At 23.9% G+C, this 25048-nt stretch overlaps 1 protein-coding gene across 3 annotated transcripts; it reads left to right on the top strand.

The window, feature by feature from the left end:
• Positions 1-107: 107 nt before the first annotated feature.
• Positions 108-25030, top strand: LOC145835506 (adenylate cyclase type 8-like). 3 transcript variants are annotated; one of them, XM_082943141.1, is made up of 27 exons: positions 108-226; positions 1390-1512; positions 1963-2024; positions 2948-3103; positions 3771-3918; positions 4525-4673; positions 4833-5001; positions 5984-6214; positions 6528-6715; positions 6947-7048; positions 7585-7766; positions 7896-8062; positions 10225-10413; positions 10475-10577; positions 11404-11507; positions 11660-11801; positions 12592-12733; positions 12989-13190; positions 13946-14056; positions 14155-14318; positions 15199-15325; positions 16380-16496; positions 18805-18978; positions 21944-22065; positions 23146-23300; positions 23492-23616; positions 24328-25030. In XM_082943141.1, the coding sequence occupies exons 2-27, from the start codon at positions 1414-1416 to the stop codon at positions 24634-24636; spliced, it is 3939 nt and encodes a 1312-aa protein (XP_082799267.1). In that variant the 5' UTR covers positions 108-226; positions 1390-1413; the 3' UTR covers positions 24637-25030. The 3 variants fall into 3 exon arrangements, with proteins under 3 accessions (XP_082799267.1, XP_082799268.1, XP_082799269.1); XM_082943142.1 differs by lacking the exons at positions 108-226; positions 16380-16496 and having other exon boundaries at positions 1360-1512; XM_082943143.1 differs by lacking the exons at positions 108-226; positions 1390-1512; positions 1963-2024 and having other exon boundaries at positions 2997-3107.
• Positions 25031-25048: the final 18 nt, after the last annotated feature.

Genomic DNA, 25048 nt, shown 5'->3' with positions numbered 1-25048 from the left:
ACATAAAATTTTCAAGGTAAATAAACAAACTAAAAAAATATTTTACTGTCAAAGCTAACTGACTTGTAAAAACCAAGTTCAAACTTTGTTATATTCCAGATAAATAAATAAAGTTTTATAAGATTGTAAAACTAGCCAAGCATATTACTTTATGTAAAAGCTGGTATCAGTCCATTTAGTTTTGTAAACAAGATTAAAGAATATAAGTGACAGCCGTTTAAAAGAAGTAAAGTTTTATTTCTTATAAATATAAATTTATCAGTTTTTTGTTTAAGATTTACTCGAAATGATCAAACTTTTTTCTAAATAAATATTTACTTTATATCTTCTTTTTTACTACTTTTATACGTGTATGTAGAAAGTTTATAATTAACAGAAAAAGTAAGATTACTTATAGCAAGAAAATACCGTAGTTAGTTATAAATGGTTTAGAGTTTACTCTATACTTGTTTTTTTTTTTGTATTTATAATATTACGGGTCTATACTACTTAGTTTGATTGTGTTTTTAAGTTATTTTTTTGATTTTTTAGCATGAGATTTTTTTCTAAATATTTGGTTGTAAATTAACACCAGTAAATGTTTAAATTTTAAGAGTTTGTTTCGAAAAAAAACTATAATCATGATTTTAATTATAATATATGTTTAATTTCTGTGCAATTTACATGCTTTAGTCTATAAAAAACGTCTTAATAGCTATTATATTTCTATTTGCTTTCTAAAGTATTAAAAAAGGAGCTTGTTTATTTTAAACATTTAAAGTATTTAAATAAATTTTTGGTTTTTTTACAATTAAATTGTTAAAACAATTACAGTTAAATTTTTACACAGGAAATAAGTCTTACAATTACTAACATATTAATCATGTTTAAATAGTGTTTTTGTACATCGAACTTCGAATCTTTATTTTTTAAAATAGATTGGAAAAACATTATACTACTTAAGTTGATAAAACTTACCTTAAAATAGTTTAATGAAAAATCAGGTAAAAAAGTATAATTCGTGTATGTGAAAAACTAAATGCAAAGCTCAACAAAGGATACATGAAGTTGTTTATGAAAAAGCAAAGTTTTTTCAAACGTTTTTTATCTTATCAGATTTTGATAAAAATTTAACTAAAATTGTTTATTTTGAAGATTTATCTACTTGTGTAGTTTAACTTTGTAAATATTTATAAAGTTTATTAAAATTAAAAATTAAAGACTTTCAAGTAAACAATAGTTTAGTTAAAGAGTATAATTAAAGTTACATTTTTTTACTATGTTTATAATACTTAACTTTAGAAAAAAAAACTGATATGTAACTTTTAATTAAATTTAAATCTCTAATTTACTTGGTTTAAATAAAAATACAGAAATAAATCTAACTAATTAAAACTTTCTTTACAAAAGTTTAGAAGAAAAACAAAAACGACAATGGCCTTTTCTCCAAAATCAAATGAAGAAGTTTCTCGTTTGTGTCGCACGAGGAAAGTGAAGAGCGCTGATGACGAAAGCAACAAGTGGCAGCACGCTGTTAGTATGACGTCATACTTTTGTTTAAACCTACGTCATACACAATGTATTATAAATTATTTAATTTTAGAAACTTAATGAGAATACGGACTTAGTTCTTTCGTAGTCTACGGACCAGATAAACATTATTTCTAAAGTGACATTACAAAAATTAAAATACAAAGTTAAATGATATGATCATTTATTAAGCACTGATATGTACTGAAAATTAAATTATCTGTATTTTTTGAAAAAAAAAATCAAATTTTTTTGTTTTTCTTAAGGTTTTACAAGCTAAAAAATATTTCAAACACTTCTCTTTTACCTCTAATCTAATAAATCAACTGACATAGAAACTTTTATAATGTTAAAAGTGTTTTGAATATTAGATTTTAAAACTACATGTAAAAAGTTAAGCTTGTAGTTGAAACTTAGATAAATAAAGAAAAAATAATTTTAAATGTTTTGCAGCTATCCTTAGTCAGTCAAATGAGAACACCTCAGGGTCAGAAAAAGTTTGATAATAGTACAAAGTGAGTAAATATTTTTTCATCAAGTGTGTAATAATGTAAAATTTTTATAATCTATTTTGGTACACGAAAAATAAAGAAGTCGAATTATTCTCATTAAGTTATAAGGCTTTAAGAATAAAAACTAAAATACTTCAAACGAAGTATACTTTTTTATTCTTTATTAGGATTTTAGTTTAATAAGTATAAAAAAAATATTTGAAAAAGTTTTAGAAAACTTCACAACTAATATTATAACTACAAGAAAAATTATTTATTAGGTTAATTTTTTTAGATCTAAAATAAATTTTCTAAAACAAACATTGTTTATTGTGTTGGGTTTTATAGTTTCGATATCTACAATTAATAAATACGTTTTTAATACATATTTTAATTTTGTTATAAGTTTACTGAGGGCGGATTATAAATCTGAAAATGTTTTGAAGTTATGTAATGAGCAATAAATTTGTAGATTTTGCTAAACTATCTTTTGATTTCTTCTAATTAATATATACATAAGTAGAGTCTGTGTTTTAGTGTTTGAATTTGGTTTATAAGGCTCAATTAAAAAAAAAAGTTGAGCCTTTTGAAAAACGGGTGTCGATTACTATTTTGTTATTCTAAATTAGGGGTCAACAGGCATTTTGTGAAAGCAAAATTCAGAAAATAAAATTCTCCGATCGCGGTTATAGTTTTAGTTTTTGCTACAATTTCAACCTCCAGAATATCTGGTTTAAGTTTCAAAATATTCTTTTGCGGGCTGCAGTTTTGCTTTTTATCGGCCGCATCCCATTTAATATAAAAACATGCTCGCGAGCTCCAGTTTGCCGACTCCTGTTCGAAACCAAATCCAAAACGACCATAAAGGTTTATTTCTATTTCTAACCACTTATAAACTTAAAAATAACATTTTTATACACGAAAACATACTAACAAAACGTGCGCAGAAAAACTTCTAGCAACGCTGAGTTAAACTCGACTTCAAGTACCCTTTTCCAATTTAACCGCAGCGTTCAAGCTTCTAAACTAATCACTGATGAGGAAGAGGACAACTACACCGTTTCCAATGACGACACAATAAAAGATGAAACCGGATATAGTGCGTGCGTAAGTTTTATTGTTGCGTAGTTAATTTAAGCGAACGATAAAAGTTTTTTCGAAGCTAAAAATATTTACAGTTAGTGGTTCTAAATAGTCTGGTACTTAAAATTCAAATATTTACAATATATTATTTTAAATAAAAGGTACAAAGTAAAGAAGAAATAAAGTAATTGTATTAAATAACTAATAAAATTTTTGAAAGTAATTAATTTTGTTTTTTACTGAAGTTAAAGCGAAAGTTAAAAATAAATTTAAATTTATAAAGTTTTTTGATTAAAAATAAATCTTAAGGTAAAAGTCTAAAAATTATGCCAAAATTAGATTATAAATAAGTCAGAACTTTTACTTTTTCAACACTTATAGTAATAAACTATTGTTTAAAATGATTAAAACTGAAACTGTTTTTATAAAAGTTATAACTAGGTTTTGAATAGTATTAGTGTATCAAATTTTATTTCCCTGTATAAGCTTCATATATTACTGTAGTACTATTTAACTTTTCATTTAAATTTTCGGCTTTTTAATTGCTTAAATATAGAAAATTACGAACTTACAGGAAATTACATTTTTATCAGTCTCACTTACTTACCTGGAAAATGGTTACTAAAAATAATTAAGTTCTACAAAAAATAAGATGAAGTATTCTATTACAGTAATTTAATTTTAAAGACTTGGATATGAGTGTCATGGGTTTATCATTCCATCTTTATCCACAAGGTTCAAAGAAAAAATACTAGAAAAAAATTTTCAACTATTTTTTATAGAAGAAAAAAAACTGCTTCAAACGTTTCTGAACTTGCAGTTTGTCTTCATAAGAGTAAGAAATTCGTTTTTAGCTAAAATAAGTGTTAATCTAGTTTCAGACCTTTCTTTGATATTCTTTATAGAAGTAAAATATATATACCGTTTTAAATAAAACATTAAATTTTACTCTCGATTTTTTAAGTTAAATTTTTAAGAATATAGCATAAATCACCATTAAGTTATATATTAATTGTAGAAGACCTTTAAGTTTTAACTTTAGCATATTTTGTATTAAATTTATAAAAGTGACGTAACTCGAGCTTGGTGTATCTTTTTTTAGGTACGACGTATTAATTTGATCTAAACTTGATTAATTATTCGATTTTTCTCATAAATCATCGTATAAGTGAAATATTTTTATCGAACTTTTGTATATAATCATTTTTAAATGCTTAACGAAACATTTATAACTTGTTTAAAGTTTCTATTCAATCTATATTAAAAATACCAAAATCTTCTTTAGTTTTTGTAAAAGTGAAATAACATTAAGGGTTGTTTTTGTAACTTTTTTTGTTACTTTTAACTTTAATCTAAACTTTAATAATTTAATCTAACAATTAATATATATATATATATATACAGTCTTTAGTGTTGTTGTTTTTTAAATATTAACTTTCAGGGGTTTATGATGCTCATGCTGATGTTTTACTCGACTGTTTTGAACATTCAGCTCGTAATGTGTCTTGCCGTGCCGATTTCCATTCAGCTGATCTTATCAATACTTGTAATGTGTATAAATAACTCTGAAACTTCCTTAAGAAAGTTAAAGTAAGATAACTACTTTGAAATTTTGAACGTACAATATATAATATAATTGTTAGGTATAGTACTTTTTGTAATTTTTTTATAAACAGAATTTTTTTTTTTACTAAATTAAAATAAACATGTATAAAAATTTAAAATTGTTTAAATCATATTTTCTCTAAGAGTTTTCGGGCTGTTAACTTGGGCGTGTATCACAACGTCTGAAATTGTAAATGTCATTGTTCGGAGTGATGTGGAGTTGATGAAGATCAACTATATGAGCTACAACACGACGATTCTTCTCATTTGCACCTACGTTACTTATACTATGCTTCCATTCACACTGAATCAAGTAACTATGAAACAAATCACTAAATAAATAATCAACTAGTTTTAAGTTAAGTATTAATTTTATATTTATCGAGTAGTTTTAAATTTTATCAAAACACAATAATTTTTAGTTACTTTTAATGATAACGTGTAAATTAGCATATAAGTAAACTTCTAATATATAGTATGCTATTTCTGTAGTAATCTACTTGAAAAACAAGCTAACTTCTATTAAAAATTTGAGGATTTTATTTAACTTTTCAAATTAAGTTCCTTCTGTTATTTTTCTATTATTTAATGTTGACACTTCAATTTAATTAAATTTTCTAAATTGGTGATTATCTAAAACAATCTGATTCAAATATTAAACTTTTGTGTTTCTTTTGATACAAAAGTTCTAAAATGTTTAGTATTTACTATAGTATTTAATTATAATGTTATATAGTATACACTTTCAAAGTCGATTGAAGTTTTTGTATTTTAAAATAATTAAAAAATATCGTTTATATGGTAAAGCAATGGGGAGTTTTATTTGTTTTACAAGTGTTAAATTCAATAATGTTAGTAAATGGTACCTGTGTTATTAATATACTAATGATAAGTTTAAAACTTCAATTTTTTCATTATATAAAACAAACACAGATTATACAACATACCTAAAAAGATTATATGGTTTTATCAACAACTACTTATTCTTTTAAACTTTACTACAAGTTAATCATTAATTAGATTTTCAATCTTCCTTAGTTTTCAAACAAACTAGGAGTCTTTCATCTTAAATTTTCTTAAATTCCTGATAATTTATGTCATAAACAAGAATACAATCTGTCAACTTTGTTTTTTGTTATTAGTGAATATATCTAACAACCATCGAGCTGGAGCAAAGAATGACATGTTTTTTGTACTAAAATTTTTTTAGATAAATAGAACTACTAAGATCTACAATGATATTGTAAATGCAAGCTAGATTTTTTTTAATAACTATAAAATATAACACTTTTTAGGCGATTTTTTACGCATCAATAACTACTGCTACGTCATTAATTAGTCGAGTACTGATGACATCACTTGTAAAAGGAAAGGAAATGGTCTTCGTCTTGCTATCGTGTTTATGTTGTCATGTTGTGGGACTGTTAACGCATTTTGTTATTGAAAGAGCACGAAGAAAAACATTTATTGAGACTTGGAAATTCGTGAATGTTACGAAAAAAATGGAAGGAGAAAACAAAAATCAAGTAACTTATTTGTTATATATAAAAACAACAGCTTATGTTTACAAAAAATGTGAAATGTTTTGACTTTTAGCTAATCATGATTGAAATAAAATGTTTTTTTTTGAACGGTCATCTTAATAAAAAATCGTCAAACTGTTTTAATTATAGTACAGAGAAACGTCATTAGTTTTAGAAAATTAGGTAGTTTTCTAAAATAATTTTTTATAGACCTACAAATTTGGTTTTATATTTTACTTTCAAAAGATATGTTTGTTTGTTACAACTAAATAAGGTATTAAGTTTTATAACGTATTATGGACAATGTATTTTCTAGGAAGATTTGATACTTTCCGTGATACCTTCATTCATAGCGACTAAACTCATAAGCGATCACAATAGCGATACGAGTAATATACAAACACTTACTAACTCAAGAACACTACAAAGAAACTTTAGTATGCAGTCACAAGGAGCTAAGTCTAGCAAAAATCGTATGTATGTTGAAAAGTTTGACGATGTCAGGTAATAAAATGATACTACAACCTTAAGATATTTTATTTATATCATTTGATATTAAAGCACAAATTAAAATCAAATTAAATTAAAGTTAAAAAGTTATAATATGTTATTAATATAAAAATTAATTATTTTTGATAATTTTTTAAAATTTATTTTTTTTGTTTCAATGATTTATTAAAAATAATACTAAAAAGACTTTTAGAATTTTATTAAAAAAATAATTCTCTTTTTTAGCATACTGTTTGCTGATGTGAAAGGCTTCACTAAGTTATCGACGAAGCTTCCACCGCAGAAATTAGTATCGACCTTGAATGAGTTATTTGGAAAGTTTGATCGGTCAGTTTTACTTTGTTAGTGTAAGTAGGTATAATTTAATTTTTTCTTATTTTTAAAGAGAATGCGTGCCAAACTTTTTTCCAAACAACAATCTTTTGAAAAGTTAGAATTTTAGATGATAAAACTAGGTACAAACATTATTATAGTCCTAAATAGTTTAGTTGTGATAAATGTAAAGTGAAACTAAATGTTTAAGGTCCATTAAATTGTATTTTTATAACATTTAAATTAACATTTAGGAAAATACTTTGGTACAATTTAAAAATCAAGTATAAAATTTAGTAAAATTCTCTATTTGAACAGTATATATTTTCTTTTAGTTTATACCAAGTTGTTTCAAAACTTTTACAAGAAGTAATTAAATATTTTGTTACCTAAAGAAAATTATTTATGACTGATGTATATAATTACAAATACAAAGCAAATCTTTAAGAATAAGTACAATTTTTAAGAAAAAAGTAACTTTTAAATACTGATTATATTAATTTTACTTTTTGTTGAAAACTTATAGCTTTATAAATTTCAATTTTTCATAGACTAGCACAAAATAACAAGTGTCTTCGCATAAAAACATTAGGAGATTGTTACCTTTGTGTTAGTGGAATACCTATAAAAAATTCATCGCATGCAAGCTCTTGTGTTAAATTAGCTTTTGGCATGGTAGACGTCATTACTTCGCTTCGTCAGCTCAATAACTACGATCTGCAAATGAGAATTGGTTAATTAAGTAAAAAAAACATTCTTTAAAAGTTTTTGTCACGTCTTGTCATACATTTAATGTTTTAAGGATATCAAGTAAAGTTTAACCTATCAAGCAGGCTGGAAAATAATGAAAAAATTGTTTCAGGTATCCATACCGGTTCGGTGTTGTGCGGTGTTATCGGATCTCACAAGTGGCAATTCGACATTTGGTCGGAAGACGTAAAAATAGCGAATACCATGGAAGCAGGGGGGATACCCGATAGGATCCACGTGTCACAAGCGACTTATCGCGCACTTGATGGAGCTTTTGAGGTTAAAAATAAATAACTATAAGTAATATTGTTTTCTTTATATTTTTAATTAAATTGATGTATAATGTCAATTGGTTATGTTAAATTATTAGTAGAAGTTTATTACAACAACTTTAATATTAATTTAAGCGGTAACTAAAGTTGGAATAGTTGAATAAAGCATTAAAGTAACGTACAATCAGCATTTTTTCATACCTATAAAGTTTTATACCATAGAATTTATAAATATTAATCAATATAATAAAACAGACTTATTTCAAAAAATAACTTAACTAAATTAATCATTTCAAAAATGTTTACTGTTTCAAAAATGATTTAGTAACTAATAACTTTAAAATTGCAACATGATTTTGTAGAATTTAAGTTCTTAAAATCTAAGAACTTAAATATAACTTGATATCTGACATATATGTACTAATTTAAGACAAATTTTTAGAACAAAATATTTAACTTTTTACCATTAAGGGGCTTTTTTAATGTTCACGATGTTTATGTGCAATATGTATACCGAGTAAATAAATACTTTAAATTTAGTTTATATCTAGATTAGAAATAAAGTAAAGCCTATGAAAACTTTTTTAGTAAATCTACTTTTTAAAAATTTAGTTTTTCTTCAATATGAAAAAAAACATGAAGTAGTTAAGCAATTTTTATGTTTGAACCAATTTAAAAAATTCTGTTTTAATACTTCAAAACTAATACAACTAACTAGGCCTTGTATTAAAACATTTATTCAGTTCTTCTGTTATGTTAACAAATGTTTGATAGATTAGTTGTTATCGATGCTTTTTGTTACATGATCCAAACAAAAAAGTTTCACTAACTTTATTACCAACAGTTTTTAAAGTACCTTTTTTTCGAAAACTAAAAACTTTTTCTTTATAAATTCAATAGAGCCTTAGAAAGTTTAAACCAAGTTTAAAGGTAAAAATATTTATGAATTTAAGTTTTATGTGTTAGACTAAACTATGTTTATAGCAAAGTTAGTTTTTTAGTTTGTAAGTAATTTTAAAATGAATTTTTGATAATCAATAAAACTAAAAAAATGCTATCCATGTAAACAGGTGTAAAACAAGATAAAAAAAAAACAACTATTTGATTGATTGTAAAGTTGAACGTTTTTTAATAAACAGCCTTGACTAGTCTAAACACAAAACTAATAGATCAAAGCACACGTTAATTGAAAAAACTACTTTTTACATCGATCGACATATAAAAGGTTTAAGCTTTCTAAAATGTAAAGAACTTTATGTCAAAGTAGCTTAGATTTTCAACAACAGAAGATATTAAGATTATTGAAGTTTAAATTATTTAATTTTATATTAAAAAATATACTTAAATATAGTTCAAAAACTAGTGTTATTTTAAACATTTCTATACTTATCTTTATTAAGCATAAGTATTTTAGAAAGTTTCTTTTATTTAAAATCATTAAAAAAGTTCTTATATGAGTTAAACAATTTGATTGAGCTTAAAAATATTAAAAAAATTTACCAACGTTTTTGTTTGAGTTTTTTTAATTAAATTTGATTTACTATTTTTATTCCTAAGTTTTACGCAGAAAATATAAACTATGTATGATTAAACAATGTAATAAACGTTTTTGTTGTGGATAAACATATTGATATTTTTTTACCAACCTGATTTCTTACTTTTTGTCTAATAAATTATTTTTTAACCTTTGTAATTTTTTGATCTTTGTATAGTTTATTAGTTATAAAAATAATTTAAAATTAGAATGCGATTTCTTAAACAGTCTAAAACATCTTTATATTTAGTTATTGAGCTTCACAATCTTTTTTATAAACCATAATATAAATGTTTTTATAAAATTCTAAAATATTATTTATTTTAGATAACTATTTCATTTAAGAATTGATTTTTTGAAACAAAAAGTAATAATATTTTAGCTTTTACCTCATGTAAAATGTATATGTCTAAACAAAACAGGTACATTTATTTTTTTTTACAAAATCAGTATTTATATATAAAAATCGCATACAAAAAGTTACATTGTCAAATTAACTAGATTGAAAGTATTACGTTACTAAAGTTCCCATATTATTAATTTTTGATATATTTTTTAAGTTTTCAACCAAAACAAAAATCTTATGTTCATCAGGCTTAAAATTGTGCAACCTGGCAAATTAATAATTTAAACAGGTAGAGGAAGGAAATGGTTACCGTAGAAATGCATACATAAGACAGAACAAAATTCGAACTTACCTTATAAAGGTTGTTAATGAAAGAAATACAAATTTGCTTAGCAGTTTTATTCAAAACAAAACAAGCTTTGAAGAAGAATCTAGTTTTGTAAGCAAACCTGTGAATACTAAAACAAGCAACGACGTTGTTAGTTATTATTCGAAAATAGAGATGTAAAAATAGTAGTTTGATGATCATTTATTTTCAGAAAACTAAACTACTAGTTGAAAAAAGTGCTACTGATTTAAATTCAGACGAAGACAATAAAGAAGACGAATTAACTAAACTAACAGTCGAACAAAGTGATTTATGTGAGATAGTGTATTACATTATAGTTTTTAAAGTAAAAACTGTAAAGCGATATATCAAAACTTTAAAAAATATTTACCTTCTAATAAAACAATGAAATTCATTTTAAAACTATTACAAAATTAAGCAATTTTAAAATATATAGAAGTTCTTCAAGTTATAAGAATAAAAGTAGTAAGAAAATTTAAATTTTGATATTTGATCTTTTTGTTCTTATACTAAAAACTTACATTAATTAACAAAAAATTAAAGGTTTTTATTAAAAAAATTTAACTATAAATTTTATAAAAGATAAATTCAAAATATAAATTAAAAAAAAATTGTAGCATCACATGTTTGTACTTTATTTAGCTGTTTTAGAGTAGATTATACTTAACAAAAAACTGATTTATTTTAAACTTTTACTATTATAGACAGTAATTTAGCTTAATTAAAACGTTTGATGTACTAGTACTTTTATCATGTATGATTTTTACTCTTTATAAAAAAAAAGGAAGCTATTAAGCTTTTTACTTTGTTTGTTTTAGTGATTGTAATTTTGAACAAATCTTTACTTAAAGAACTTTTTAATTAAAACAACATAAAAAGTTATAAACTTAAACATGCAAATAGAAAACTGTAAACTTATTACCATGTTAAACTGTAATATTACATAAGTTAATAACTACCGTTTTATAAAACTTAATTTGTTTTAATCTTATCAAATAATAAAAATAAACACTAACAATAATTATCATTATAAAATATAAAAGTATTTAGAGGCGAACAAAAGATTAGATTAAAAAGAGTTTTGCGTCATGAAGTAAAAAACAAAAAACATATTTTTAGGTAACCGGAGAAACGTAAATGTTGACAGATTTTCAAAAAAGTTGTTTTTAGGGTGCAGTACTGAGCTACCGTTTGCACACATGATACGCCAGCACAACATAAGTGTAGGTTTGTTTGTAAATTCAACTCTAACAAAAACACTTCTAAATTTGTTAAAAATAACTATGTATATAAATGTTTTTTAAGAAAGATTAAAGTAAAGTGTTGATATATAATAAAAGGTTAAACAATTAAATAGTCTCAATTTTTTAAACAGATGTCGCCGAGATTAAAATCTGATCGTATCACCAACAATAATATTGTTGAGAGAGAATATAACTGCATACAAAAAAACACAAACACTAAACTTGAAATATTTGACAAAAAGGAAATTCAATTAGGCAGTAGAAATATAAAAAGTTAATTTTTTACTCATTAAGTACTAACCTTCGTAAATTTTATAAACAATTTAAAAAAAATTTTTCTGGAACAAGTTGACAAGTAAAGGATCGTTTACTTAATCTAAAAGCTGTAAAGCTAAATATTTACAGTAAGCTAACATAATTGGTTAAACGAAAAAATAATAACATAATTATCGTAATTTTTAGATAAACTTCTTTAGCATTAGCTTGTACACCTAACCAACAGAATAAAAAGTAAGTAAATAAATTTCCATTAGACATATTTAAAAAAGTTTGATTCACTCAAAATTTATTTCTTTTAAATTTAAGTTTTTTATGAGGGTATAAATACCTTTAACCTATGTTATACCCTTCACTAGCGGTCGGCAGCCTTTTATAAGTCAAGGACCAAGTTTTACAAATAAAATTTTCCGTGGGCCGCAGCTGTTTTATTTTAATTATAAAAATAACTATAAAAATACTATTTTATACCATAAGTTTGATATTTTGAAAAAATACTTTGAAAAACTAAGCAATTATAAAGCACTAATAAACAGTTATTAGTGTGTTAAGAGCCTAGATTTAGTGTTTTCACCAAAAAAAACTTCTTTTTGTTGTTTAACAAAAGTATCCTTTACCTGAAAAGTAACTCGTGGGCCGCATAATTCTTATTTAATTTTATTCTTTAACAAGATTTTGTACGAGTACAATGTATGGTTAATAATAAAAAACATTATTTTAATATATAAAAGTTGCTAAGTTATCTTTTTTTAAGCTCACTAATATATACTACTGGTTTTTTTTTCAGGTGTTAGCCTTAAATTTCATGAAAAACATTTGGAGAAGAGTTTTAAAAGTATGAAAGATGAGATGTTTAAAACAAACTTTCTTACAACATTTGTTTTATACAGTTTTCTCACAGTTCAACAATTCTTTATTCCTTATGCAATGTTTGTGCTTAGTTTTTTAAACATGAATTAGTAACTTGTTTTAACTAAATAAACTAATACTCATATTATTTAAAACTTATTCCTTAAAAAGATTTGAAATACGGCGTAAACTATTGTCTTAAATTGGTTAATAACTACAAAAATTTGTCTGATTTTTTAGTTAAGTGCGAATTAATACTTTATTTAGTTTTTAGTAAAAACTTTATAAATGTAATTTCTTTACTTATTCTATGCAAATATATGTACAAATTTTAGGATATGGACAAACTTTCTTATTTTTGCTGTTGGTCTGTCAATATTTTTCGTTCTTTTTCTGTTTATTGTACCAACCAATTTTATAAGACTTCAATGTTTTATAAAAAAGTACAAACAGATTATAGACAAAAGCATCAGGTTTCGTGAAGTTTTAATGTACTTGTCTTTTGTGCTGATTTTATGTACCTCAGTACTTCCATTGGTGAGTTTAAAAACATTTTTAAGTAGTTTTTAGCTAATAAAAAACTAAAAATAAAAGAAAGTATTAAGTTTAGTATATTTATGCTTTTTATTAAAACAAATTATAATTTTTATTTTCGTAAAAAAATAGTTAAAATTGTAGTTGCATTAAACAAAATTAAAAAATGACTGAATGTTTACAACAAGCGTATGTAAGCTTTTTTATCTAAATATGATATGACCACCTAAAGTAGCATATTATTTTCATTTTTTATTGTTTATTGAACGAAAAAAACGCTCAAAATAGTTGGTCGTAGGACCTGGTGCATGAAGAATTTTTCGGTTATCGAGTCGCACACCACTTGGATACCTTTTAACGTCAGAATTTTAAACTATTCTTTTAATTATAGCTAAAAAAGGTTTTTATTTAATACAGTATAATTGCAGTAAAAAATATTTGGTTCTCGATAGTTTTGGCAACCAAGTATTATTAAATATGCTAAAAACAATGACATATGAAACGTTCTGCCTTTATCCCGTAAGTAAACAGTTTTTGTATTAAAAAGCTTTGTAAATATTTAAAAAGAAGTAATGCATTAATAGACTTTTTAAGTAAGAACAATTTTTAAGAATTTTTAAGAACAATTTTTAAGTAAGATAAACAAACAAGTTACTAAAGTGGTTCCTAATTTACTTTTGTTATAACTTGTTTATTAAACTTATCTATAAAACATTAACAAATGAGATAAAAACATGACATAAAAAATAATAACACAGATACTTTGTGACACAAATGATGACAACCTAGTGCAGATACAAACAAATTGTACACAATTCAATAATTCTCAAAGCAGAACTTCATTCAATAGCATTTGCGATCAACCGACGGTTTATTTCTAAAATGTTTCGTGAAATTAAAAAAAAATCATTATTGATGCATACTGGAAGTCTAAAGCTTTAATTTAAAATATAATACTTTTTCACAGTACATATTTATTAATGGGTTGATGGTACTTTTTTCATGTATTACTTACCGACTGAATCACTTAATCAAGTTAATGTTACTTGTCACTACCTGCACAGCAATATCAATTATCGCCTTCTTCACTCACAACAACGTATTTGCAAATTATTTCATTCTAACTTGCAGGTTAGTTCTTTTAATTCATCACTATACTTTAAGCTTTAAGTTTTCACTATTATATATATACCGATTAAGAGTAATTTTGTACAAAAACTTAAAAAAAACGAAAAACTTAGTTTACATAGTATATAAAAATTAAAAAAGTAGCTTAATTTTTAGTTGCAATCATTAAAAAAGTTGTATAATTAACCAACTTTCACAATTTTTTTAAATAAATTGATAATATAATTAAACTACTTCAACTAGCTGGAATAAAAAAGTATTTTTAACACAAGAAACCTTAAAAATAACAATATAAAATACTTCTAAGCTGCAATGAATATACCATAATTCCGATTAATATAAAAGATTTTATAACTAAAAACCAATGACACTTTTATCTTTTTTTTTGTGCAGTTTTTAAACTAAAATATCTAAAACATTCAATTTTGGTAAAAAGAATAGCTTGTTTTTATACTAACAAGTTGTTTATATACATAAGGGTATTAACTTAAAAAATAATAGTATTTAGTCAGATTAACTTTTGCAGATTTAAAATCTGCTAAAACAGATAAAAATTATTTGACTATAATTATAGGTTTTATTTTTTAGTGTCTAATAAGTATAAATCTACTACACTTAAGTTTGTTTTGCAGTTTTGGGAAAAATTTAAATACTACAATTGTAGTATAGTATATAAATTAAGTAGTTTTCAAGAAAGCTTATACAGCGTTTTGTTTTACAAAATAGATTATCTAAAACTCACCCTTTTATTTCTTATGATACACATTTAGTTGTTTAAAATTTAAAATAGTCTGTTTAGAAAAAAATAAGCATAGTGTAAAAATATAATCTACTAATTAGCTGCTTTTTTGAATTTTTTTAATTTGTTTGAATATCTTTAAAGGAGTTCGAAAATACAAGCTGAATTGCTACTAAACACAGCAATTTTATGGGTTTCTGCTATTTGCGTATACTACCAAGGGAGAAGATTAGAATACAATAACAGACTGGATTTTTTACGAAAAAAACAGGTAACATTTTCACTAAAGTATTTTTAAGTTTTAGAGCGCAAGATCTACTTAAGTTGTTGTAAAAGCAATAAATTTGTCTAAACTGTTAAAATAAACGAATTTTATTGTATTTAAAACTCGACACTAGTTTAATTAAACGTTCTATTAAATCGTAATTTAGCTTTAAGATACCATTTAAATTATATAGAATAAAACTTTGAGCTATCATTAACTATAGGTCAAATTAAAATTTATCTATAGTTTAAAAAATGGATGTATACCAATATAATAAATTATATTTAAACAACAAAAAGTACTGTAAGAAGAGTTAAACCAATTTAAAGTTAAGTAATAAACAAGGATAATGCAATACAGTAGTTAAAAAAGACTTTAATCTTTAATTTAAATTAGAAAATAAAATAGAATAAAAAATCGTACGTTAATAAATCGTACATTAATAAATCGTACGTTAATATCTTTTGGGAAAATAAGAGTTTTCCAAAAATGTAAACCATACTACTCAGAGTTAGGTTTAGTATTTATTTAAGCTTTATAACTACTGGAACTTAAAATGTCAAATTTTCAAAGATTTACTTGTAATTCAGCTCTTAGTCTCTAAACAATAACTATTACTGGCAAAAAAAGTACAAAAATAAAACTGTACAAATTTTGTTGAGAACTTGCCAAGTTTTAAATTTTTGAAACAAAAATATTAGTCTGATACTATAAGACTTATAGTATAAGTTGATGCACTTGTACGTTTTGTTCATTTAGATTAAAAATGCATATTTAGTTTAAAAGTAAATATAGATAAACGTGAAAAATTATTTGTTTTTAGTATGCTAACATATCTTTTTCTGATAACATTCTTTCAAAGTAAATTTTATTGGTATAATACACAATTTTTTTAGCAATTTATATGTAAGTGTTGAGAGAGTATTATATAACTTTTTCATTTAGAAACTAAAGTTTTAAAATTTTTTACATAAAATTACTTAAAAGTAACAAGAGATTTGAAAAACAGTATAACTTTTAATTATGACTTGCTAATAGTATATGAATTTAATAACTTCAGGCAGCTGAGGAAAAAAATGAATTGATGAATATACGGACAAATAATCAATTACTTTTACGTAATATAATGCCTGAACACGTAACACATCACTTTCTTGGTGCTAAAAAAGATCATGAAGTTTTTTTTTAAATTTTTATTGAAACCTCTTTTTAATTATATAACTTTTATAAAAGCTTGAATTTTAAGAAAGGCATTTTTATACAAACTGTGGTGTAAAACGTATAAAAAATAATTAAGAATTTTAGTATCTAAAAATCGTAAAAACAACATAAAATTCTAAGCGTACAACAGCTAGTCATAAATTAGTATTTTTTTAAAAACTATGTAAAGATTTAAATAGGTAAAATCAACCCTATGACTTTAATAACTACTATTTTGGTAATTTTAAAAATAGGTTTTAAATTGAAGAAGGACAACTATGGGTAAACATTTTGTTTGTTAAAGTGTTTATAAGAGGTATTTTATACGTTTGTTACTTATGGTTAGATAATTAATTTGAATCTTCATAGAACAATAAACTATTCCAATGCTTACTAATTTTAAACTTTACATGTTTTTCATATTTCATATTACCGAAAAACAACGTTCATTTTTGATATATAGGAGCTTTTACAGCAGTAACATCAACAAAAATAGATTATTTAGCATTAAGAATTACAAGTACTTGAAATTATAACTTTGGCTCTCTTTTGTGAGATATCAATAACATATTTAATTTTTCTTACTACGACTTTAAAGATTATTGTTTATTGAACGATAAAAAAAGCGCTCAAAAAGTTTGGTCTAAGGACCTGGTGCACAAAGGAACATTTCGGTTATCGAGTCGTACACCACATGCTTATAAAGTTTCTTACGAGCTACTACACATAGTTTTTTATCATCTAAGTACTTAAATTTTTGGTATCAAAACAATCAGTTAAACCAAATGAAAAATGAAAGGAAATAAAACGCAACGAAAATTAAGTGAATTTTGTGTTTAATAATGTTCTATGAGTCTTGTTTAGTAACATAAAAAATAAAAAATATATATAACTTTAAACTAACTTATAAAAGGAGATAGACAATACTAATTGCAAACATTTAGATACTTGAATGATTGGTTACAACCTCTTTAACGAAAGTAAAATGTAATACGCTGAAATATTTTTACGAAAATTGTTTATAAGTATTTTGTGCTAAAAAGGTAATTTTAATTTTACTCAACTATTTAACTTGAATAGTAAACATAGTTTTACGTTTGAATTGTTAAATAAACTATTGTAATATTTTTACGAATATTAAAGAAGTACCATTAATTATAATTAAATAATTATAATTATGAAAAATATTAAAGAGTATCATTATTATTTAAATACGAAAATAAATAAAAAATTGTGTATTACTTTAGTAAGTTTGAAAGCTATATATTTTTTTTTGGAAATTAAAATAAATATTAATTTAACAAACCTAAATTGTAAGCTTTTTGATTATAAAAATTAACTTTTTATTTAAAATACCTGATAATACGGTTATTACAGATCTTTCCTACAGTACATTATACTTTATGTTTTATTATTTTAAACGGTACTTTACCAGCAGTAAACATTACATAACAAAGTTTTTTACGAAGTCTTGTCGTTAAAATTTAACTTTTGAAACTTTACGGTAAAGCACTAAGATGATTTTTTTTCAACCTCAAAAGTAAACAACATCAGAGTGTATGTTTTATTAGCTCATTACTTTTATAATGTTTTATGAGCTTTGTCAAAATTCAAAACTAAAATACTTTTTTTACCATACTGCTGAAAGTTTTAAATATTTCAAGTAAAAAAAGTTGTAAATAGATACTAAATAACCTTAATAAATCATCTCACTATTTTTATACCTAAATTCCATAGCATAATATTACAACAGTGTCACCATTTTTTTCAACAGCTAAAGAAACAAATAAAAATTAAGATAAAGTTTATAGTTTATAACTTTGCTTACAAAAAAGTGCATCTCAAAGCATGTATATTTACTTAGTAAAAAACTAATGTTGTTCAACGTAAATGAGAAACAAGTTATTTTTAAACAAAATTCAAAAATAATAAAAACAACAGTACAAATTTATACTTATTTATATAACCGTTCAAAATATAGATTTAATCGTTTGCTAAAAAAAGATTCCAGTGGAAAAAGTTCACTGGAATATAAATAAAAAAATATATACAGTAATCTTCCTTTATTTTGTACCAACATATGTTTCTGTGTGTTAACGAGTCATATTTTTACCATCACATAGAAACATATTTTGGTACAATAAAGGAAGATTACTGTATAATTTGTTTCCACTAACTTATATATAATTTTTTGCTAGAATTACAATAATTTTTTTAATATAATCGTTAATAATGAATCAAATTCGTTAAAAACAACTATTATTTTATTGAGTTTATTTATTTAGGAGTTATACTCATGCGCTCATAACTGTGTTGGAGTCATTTTTGCATCAATACCTAATTTTGACGATTGTAAGCTGATAAAGAGTAAGGCTCATGATTTAAGTGGTAATACAACGAGTGATTACGCTAGATTCAGTCTTCGCCTTTTGAATGAAATTATATTTGATATTGACAAAGTAAGTTGTTTAAAAATTTAACTTTTGTACGTTGTATTCATATCTCTTAATTATTTTAGGGAAATTTATAACCAATAAATGTAAGATAAATTAATTTTGCCCTTAATTGTACAGCTTTTATATTAAAAACAGGTAAAAAAAAAATAACTTATACAAAAAAAAAATAATAACTGTCAAAACACAGGGTAACAATAAGTACATACTTTAAATAAAATACTAAAATAACCCTTTTGATGAATACAGATGTTTGATATACTTAATCAAGGCTATCTAATAATGAATTTTTTCTTCCAAGAATTTATTTTACAATCTAAGTTTCGGTCAAAGACCTCGTCAGTGCTTAAATAAATCTTTAAAAAAATATGACAGTCATGAAAAATAGCATTTAAACAATTAAATTAAAATAAAAACAAATTTCTTCTCAAAATTTTTACTTAAAAAACTAAACAAATTAAATTTTAGTATTAAGATTGAGTTCAAGGTAACGTTTATTTTATTAATTTTTATTTTCAAATCTTTTAACTATCTAATAATTTTAAAAAATAAGCGACTAATTTTTTTACTTATCTAAAGTTTTAAAGTCAAAATTTAAACTTAAAAATGAAAAAAAATAATTGTTAAACATTCAGCTAAACTAAATAAACAAATTGTTGAAGAGTAAAAAAAATATGTTTTTAAATATTTTTAGTTCAAACTACGTTTATAATAATTTTTAGAAACACTATTTAAAATGTTTAAAAGAAGTAGACTACAAAATATGTTTTTTTAGAAATTTCTTACAACTTTACAATTTATTTTTCTAGTTTTAACACCAAAGTTCTGAGGCCATATTGAAAACCTTTTTTATGAAAGTAAAGTTTTTTTTCAAACAAAAATGATGACTAAAAAAATAAATTTAAATATAATTTTAAATCTAAATAGTTTTTTTTAAACCTGTTGCAATCTTTAAAAAACTAAAGGATTTATAGGTTTTTGTTTACTAAAAACTTAAAAAATTAAAGCTGCTTTGCAAAATAAAAACGAATCAAGCAAAACTTCAGTCTTTGCAGAAAATAAAAAAGTGCCATAATTTTTAATACAAGGTTTTAGTTATTGGGATACGTAAAAACAAAATACAAACATATTTTGATCGGATAAACCAATATATTGTAATAGAAAAAAACATTGGATCAAAATCTGTGGTCGTTTTTCTACTAATTTAAGTTCTGTTTGTATTACATAAAAAACACTTTTTAAATGTTATTGTCTAAGATAATATAATGAGTATAATAAGCAATAAGAAAAAAAGTTTAGTCATTGCAGTTAAAAAATTTATAGGTCGCTTATTTATGCAAACAAAATGTTGTTTACATTTGAAGAACGTTTGTGTTACACAGTTTTATCTAGCGATAAAGCAAGTGACACCTTTGATTTAATAAACTTCTTCACTTAATTAAAATGTAAGTATGATAAAGTAGCTAAATAAATATTTGTATATACTTTTATTATATTATATAATATTTTATGTAACGAATTAAAATTTATTAAAGCCATTATAAATTATTATTCAGCCTTATAAATTATATATTGGCTGGCAATTTTTATCAGATATTTTCAAGTTGTTCTCTGCTAAAAATATTTATAAGTTAGTTCTAAACAAAAATATAAACTCTATTTGTGTATTAAGTTATCGCAAGAAGGATTTCGTTGATATTACAATACTTTATTCTAATTTTAACTCAACTTAAATCAATATGATCTATTAAAAGTATATTTTTATAAATTTCACTTTCTATGATAACACTTTACGTGTAGTTTAAATGGTGTTTTTTGTATTTCTTAAAATCGCAACTTTAGTTATACTCCTTATTGACTTCCTAGAATATTTGCAGTAATTATACTGATCAGTTCAATGAAAACTCGATAAAATTTTGAGATCATTGAATTGCACCTTGTATACATTTTTAAAGTTTTAGCAGGCTCAAAAATAAACATCTATTAAGTAATTGGAAAAAAGGAATAATTTTTACACTTTCTTACTTACAGTTATACACTTGAACGATACTTTATTATCACATCAATTCATTGTATATTTACTTTCGGGGTGATATATGAAATATTATTTAATGATCAAAATAAAATGTTGTTTAAAACTATAGTGCTTCAAACAATCTACTAGTAATAGTTAGACAAATTTCAACAGTTAATTAGTATAAAAAACATTTTGTTATTCACGAACACCTTTATCTATTTAAAATATTTTTGAAGTTTAATTTTTTGTTAAACTCATTAAAATCAATTTTTTTATCGGTTCTACTTGTTTATAACTTGTTACTAAAAAAAGTGTTAATTTGTTTATCATTCCACATTGTCACTATAAAAATTATTGCATTCGTTTATGATTACTTGCTTGTTAATCAAGTGTTATACTTGTCGTAAACAATAGTATTCTAGGTGCATAACATGGTTTTAATACTAAACTTCATGACCAACCTTAAAAGAGATGTAAATACTGAACGAGAAGTTATTAGTTTTAGCATGCTTGAACTTTACAATTCTTACTCTAACTTTCTACATCATTTTCTTCAAAAGTTTTAATTTTTTTTTTGTTATAAATTAAACTAGATATTTTATTGCTTTACAAATCTAAATAAAATTCTAGCTCTAAATATTACGATTTATGTTAAATAAAGCTTAACCGGATCATGTAAGTATTTTTTTAAAGTTTATTATCGACAATACCTTGTTTCAAGTAAATTGCAGTTTACATAAAAAATAATCTACTACTTAACACTAGGGTTTTTCAAAGTAGACAATTTTTGCTATCAAGGGGCGAAAACTAGTAAAAAAGCAAAATGGCTAATTATCGAGTAAAGAGGCGATATTTAAGAAAAAAAAGCGATTAATTTTCAAAATTTTATCCAAGTTTGCGATTATGAAAATAAGTTTAAGAAACCCTGATTTACACAAACTTTGTACGTTTTAGTTGATCACTCAAGAACAGTTCTTGTGCTTGGAAAAGATTAAAACGATTGGTTCAACTTACATGGCTGCTTCTGGTCTCACTCCTTATAACTTAGCACGAGTAAAGAACGAAATATTTCGAGAGTTAGTTTGTATTTTATTTTTTTCAATGATAGTTTTCATGTCTGTTTTTAAAGAAACACTTATTTCGGTAAACACGAGTTTATTGAACTATAACATTGGTACTAATGTTTAAATATTTAAACTAATAAATTCAAAATGTAGTAACTTAAAGGTTTTAACACTAGACTGTACCTCACAATCATGATTTAGCTTTACTTTATTACTTTTTTTAACTTTAACTCATATACAACGTCAAATCATTAAAAGCATTCAAAAAGAAAATTTACATAGTAGTTTAACTTAATGATAAAAATTGACAATGACTTTAACAAAGCTTCGAAAAATATAACAACAATTAGTGAAAACTGAGCATTGGTTGTATTTAGTAGTAAAAATGTAAATATTAAACAAGCTCTGTTTAATCCTGAAAAAGACTAGAATTTTTATACTAAAATTAGCAATAAAAAATAACTTAATATTTATGTTAAGTAATTTATTTAGTACAATAAAAAAGTAAACTAATTTTTTGATGGTCGAGCAATACTTGATACACTTTTTTTTTTTCGTTGTTAATTTATTTAACAAAGGTTTGCTAGTTTTGTTAAGAAAGACTATGTTTAAGAGATTTATTATACGATTTACTTAACTGTTTATGAACATTTATCTTAATCTATATTTTATTTTCATGTTTAGGCTATAATTGAAATAAAATTTTAAATAAAAAACAAAATCCATAGTAATAATATTGATAAACTTTTTGATATTTTTATTTTAACTCAAGACAACAGTATGTACTCAATATTTTTTTTTCTAAACAGATAAAATTATACTATTTGTTTTATTATTAAACAACATATATAACCTGTAACTTTGATAAAATTTAAAGTTTTTTAAATAACTCTATATAAGTAGAGTTTTACACATAAAACTATTATATAATTTCGAAATTAAAACTAAAAAATACTTATATATCTAAGTTTATCATTTAAATATTAACTTCACGAGATTTATAAACGCTAAAGAATATAATTACAAATAATTAAGTATATGTTTTGTTATTACTATCATATTTTTCTATTTTTTGAAATATAACTTCATCAGAGAAAAGTACAGCGAGACAGCTTTTAACAGCGCGACACACTTTAGCCCAAGTGATATTTCACACTTGTGCATTTTGGCACATTTTGCACTTTTGATAAAACACCTTATTGATGACATAAATCTTCATACAGCAAACGACCTTAAAATCAGAATAGGTTAGCTTCTAAACTGTTTCTAGAGGGTTATTTTTTCTACTAACTTTAAAACTAACTGAATGCTTAAAAAACTCCTAAAAACTTAAATTAAAACATTGAGCATCCCTACACGGGTGTAGATACTTTTTTGTACAAGACCTACTTTTGTACTTACAAAATGGATATTTTTTTAAATAGAAATAAATTTATAGGAATGGCATTTGGTCCAGTTGTAGCTGGAGTAATTGGAGCTAAGACCCCTCAGTATGACATTTGGGGTAAATCAGTCAACTTAGCCAGCCGTATGGACAGCACTGGCGTTAATAATCAAATTCAAGTGAGTGTTGAAAGAATTTGTGATTAAAAATACTACATCATACGTATCTAAATGTTGTTGTTCCTTAAGTTCTTATACAAAAAATAAGAACCTTATTTAAAGTATGGCTGAAGTATCAAGTTTTTAATGCTTTAATTTAAAAAATATAAAATGATTTAAACTTTTTATCAAGGTCAAATAATATTTTACAAATAACTTTCCAAATAAAATAGATTGTATACAAAGCAGAAGAATAAAATAACAAAATTTAAAAGTTCTACTTTGACGAGCAGAAACATTTACTAACCTAATGTACCTTTTAGAAGTTGTAACTTTAGTTTTTAAACTTAAAGCAAAGTCTTTCGTTATTTTGTAAAACAGTTTTGTTTAGTTTAAAAAAAAAACAAAAACAGGAAATAGTTACTGATAATTTAATGGTGTATAACTTTTTTTAAACATATGATCTCATTACTTACAAGTTTTATAATAAAGGTATCAAATAATAACTATAAAAGACTGCTTTTGAATATAATAATGAAATTATTTATCAGTTGTTAAATCATCATCAACGTGTAATTACAGTTCAGATAGAAAAAATAAAGTATATTAAAAAATATTATTAGCAATGTTATTAAAAAGGATAATATTAAAATAGTTTATTTATTTGTTAAATAAAATATTAGTTATTGTGTTTAAGTTTTTGTAATGTTATGGGTGATTCCAACATATTAGGTGCCTGAAGAAATGTACAAAGTTTTGAAGGAAAGGGGATTTTTGTTCAAATACCGCAGCATTACCCAAGTGAAGGGAATTGGTCAAGTACCCACATACTTTTTGACCGGCTGCACTGCAGAAGCCGCGAAAAGAATCGGAGTTTCGAGGGTTTTGCTACAAATCATTGGTGGAGTCTCAACGGAAGACGAACACCAAGCAGAAAGTTCTCTGTCGCAACTTGTTCTCCGATTAGTTCAAAAAAAGAACCGCAAGCAGCGCTATGACACCGTTACGAGCTGGCCTGTAAAAGATCAAGAGCCGACTTGAGATAGAATGTTATAATAATAACAATAGACTACTACATACGTCACTTTTCACTGTTTTAATTAGTTTTTTCTAATGCAATTTTGTACAAGTTTATAAATTTTAAGAATTTTTTTTTGAATAAATTGGTTCAGCTATGTTTCTTATAAGAAAATAATGAAGCAACTAATACTAATTTTTTAGATATAACCTTTATAACTTTTTTTTTAGCAGCATAGGAGTATTTAAAAAAAAAAGTTTTTTTGAAGCAGTTTTGTATCTTACTTGATGCTCATATGTTTTATTTGTACAAAACTTTTTGAAAAACTTAAACTGACCAATACTTTATTGCAATTATTATGTTTATAACAGCAATCACTGTGCAACTACTTGAGACTCGTACTTGTTTTTTCAACATTTTGAATAAAAAAAATGG

Source organism: Thalia democratica, chromosome 5 (assembly GCF_965202585.1).
Source record: "Thalia democratica chromosome 5, ktThaDemo2.hap1.1, whole genome shotgun sequence".
Classification (NCBI taxonomy): domain Eukaryota; kingdom Metazoa; phylum Chordata; class Thaliacea; order Salpida; family Salpidae; genus Thalia; species Thalia democratica.
Note: the sequence above shows the minus strand (reverse complement) of the source record. Positions and strands in the feature narration are given on the sequence as shown.

Bases quoted from the DNA above. Each gene is read 5' to 3' on its own strand.
- LOC145835506 (XM_082943141.1), top strand. From the start codon at position 1,414: ATGGCCTTTTCTCCAAAATCAAATGAAGAAGTTTCTCGTTTGTGTCGC. The intron at 10,578-11,403 runs GTGAGATAGTGT...ACATATTTTTAG, and splicing joins AGTCGAACAAAGTGATTTAT to GTAACCGGAGAAACGTAAAT. The intron at 12,734-12,988 runs GTTTGTGCTTAG...TACAAATTTTAG, and splicing joins TTCTTTATTCCTTATGCAAT to GATATGGACAAACTTTCTTA.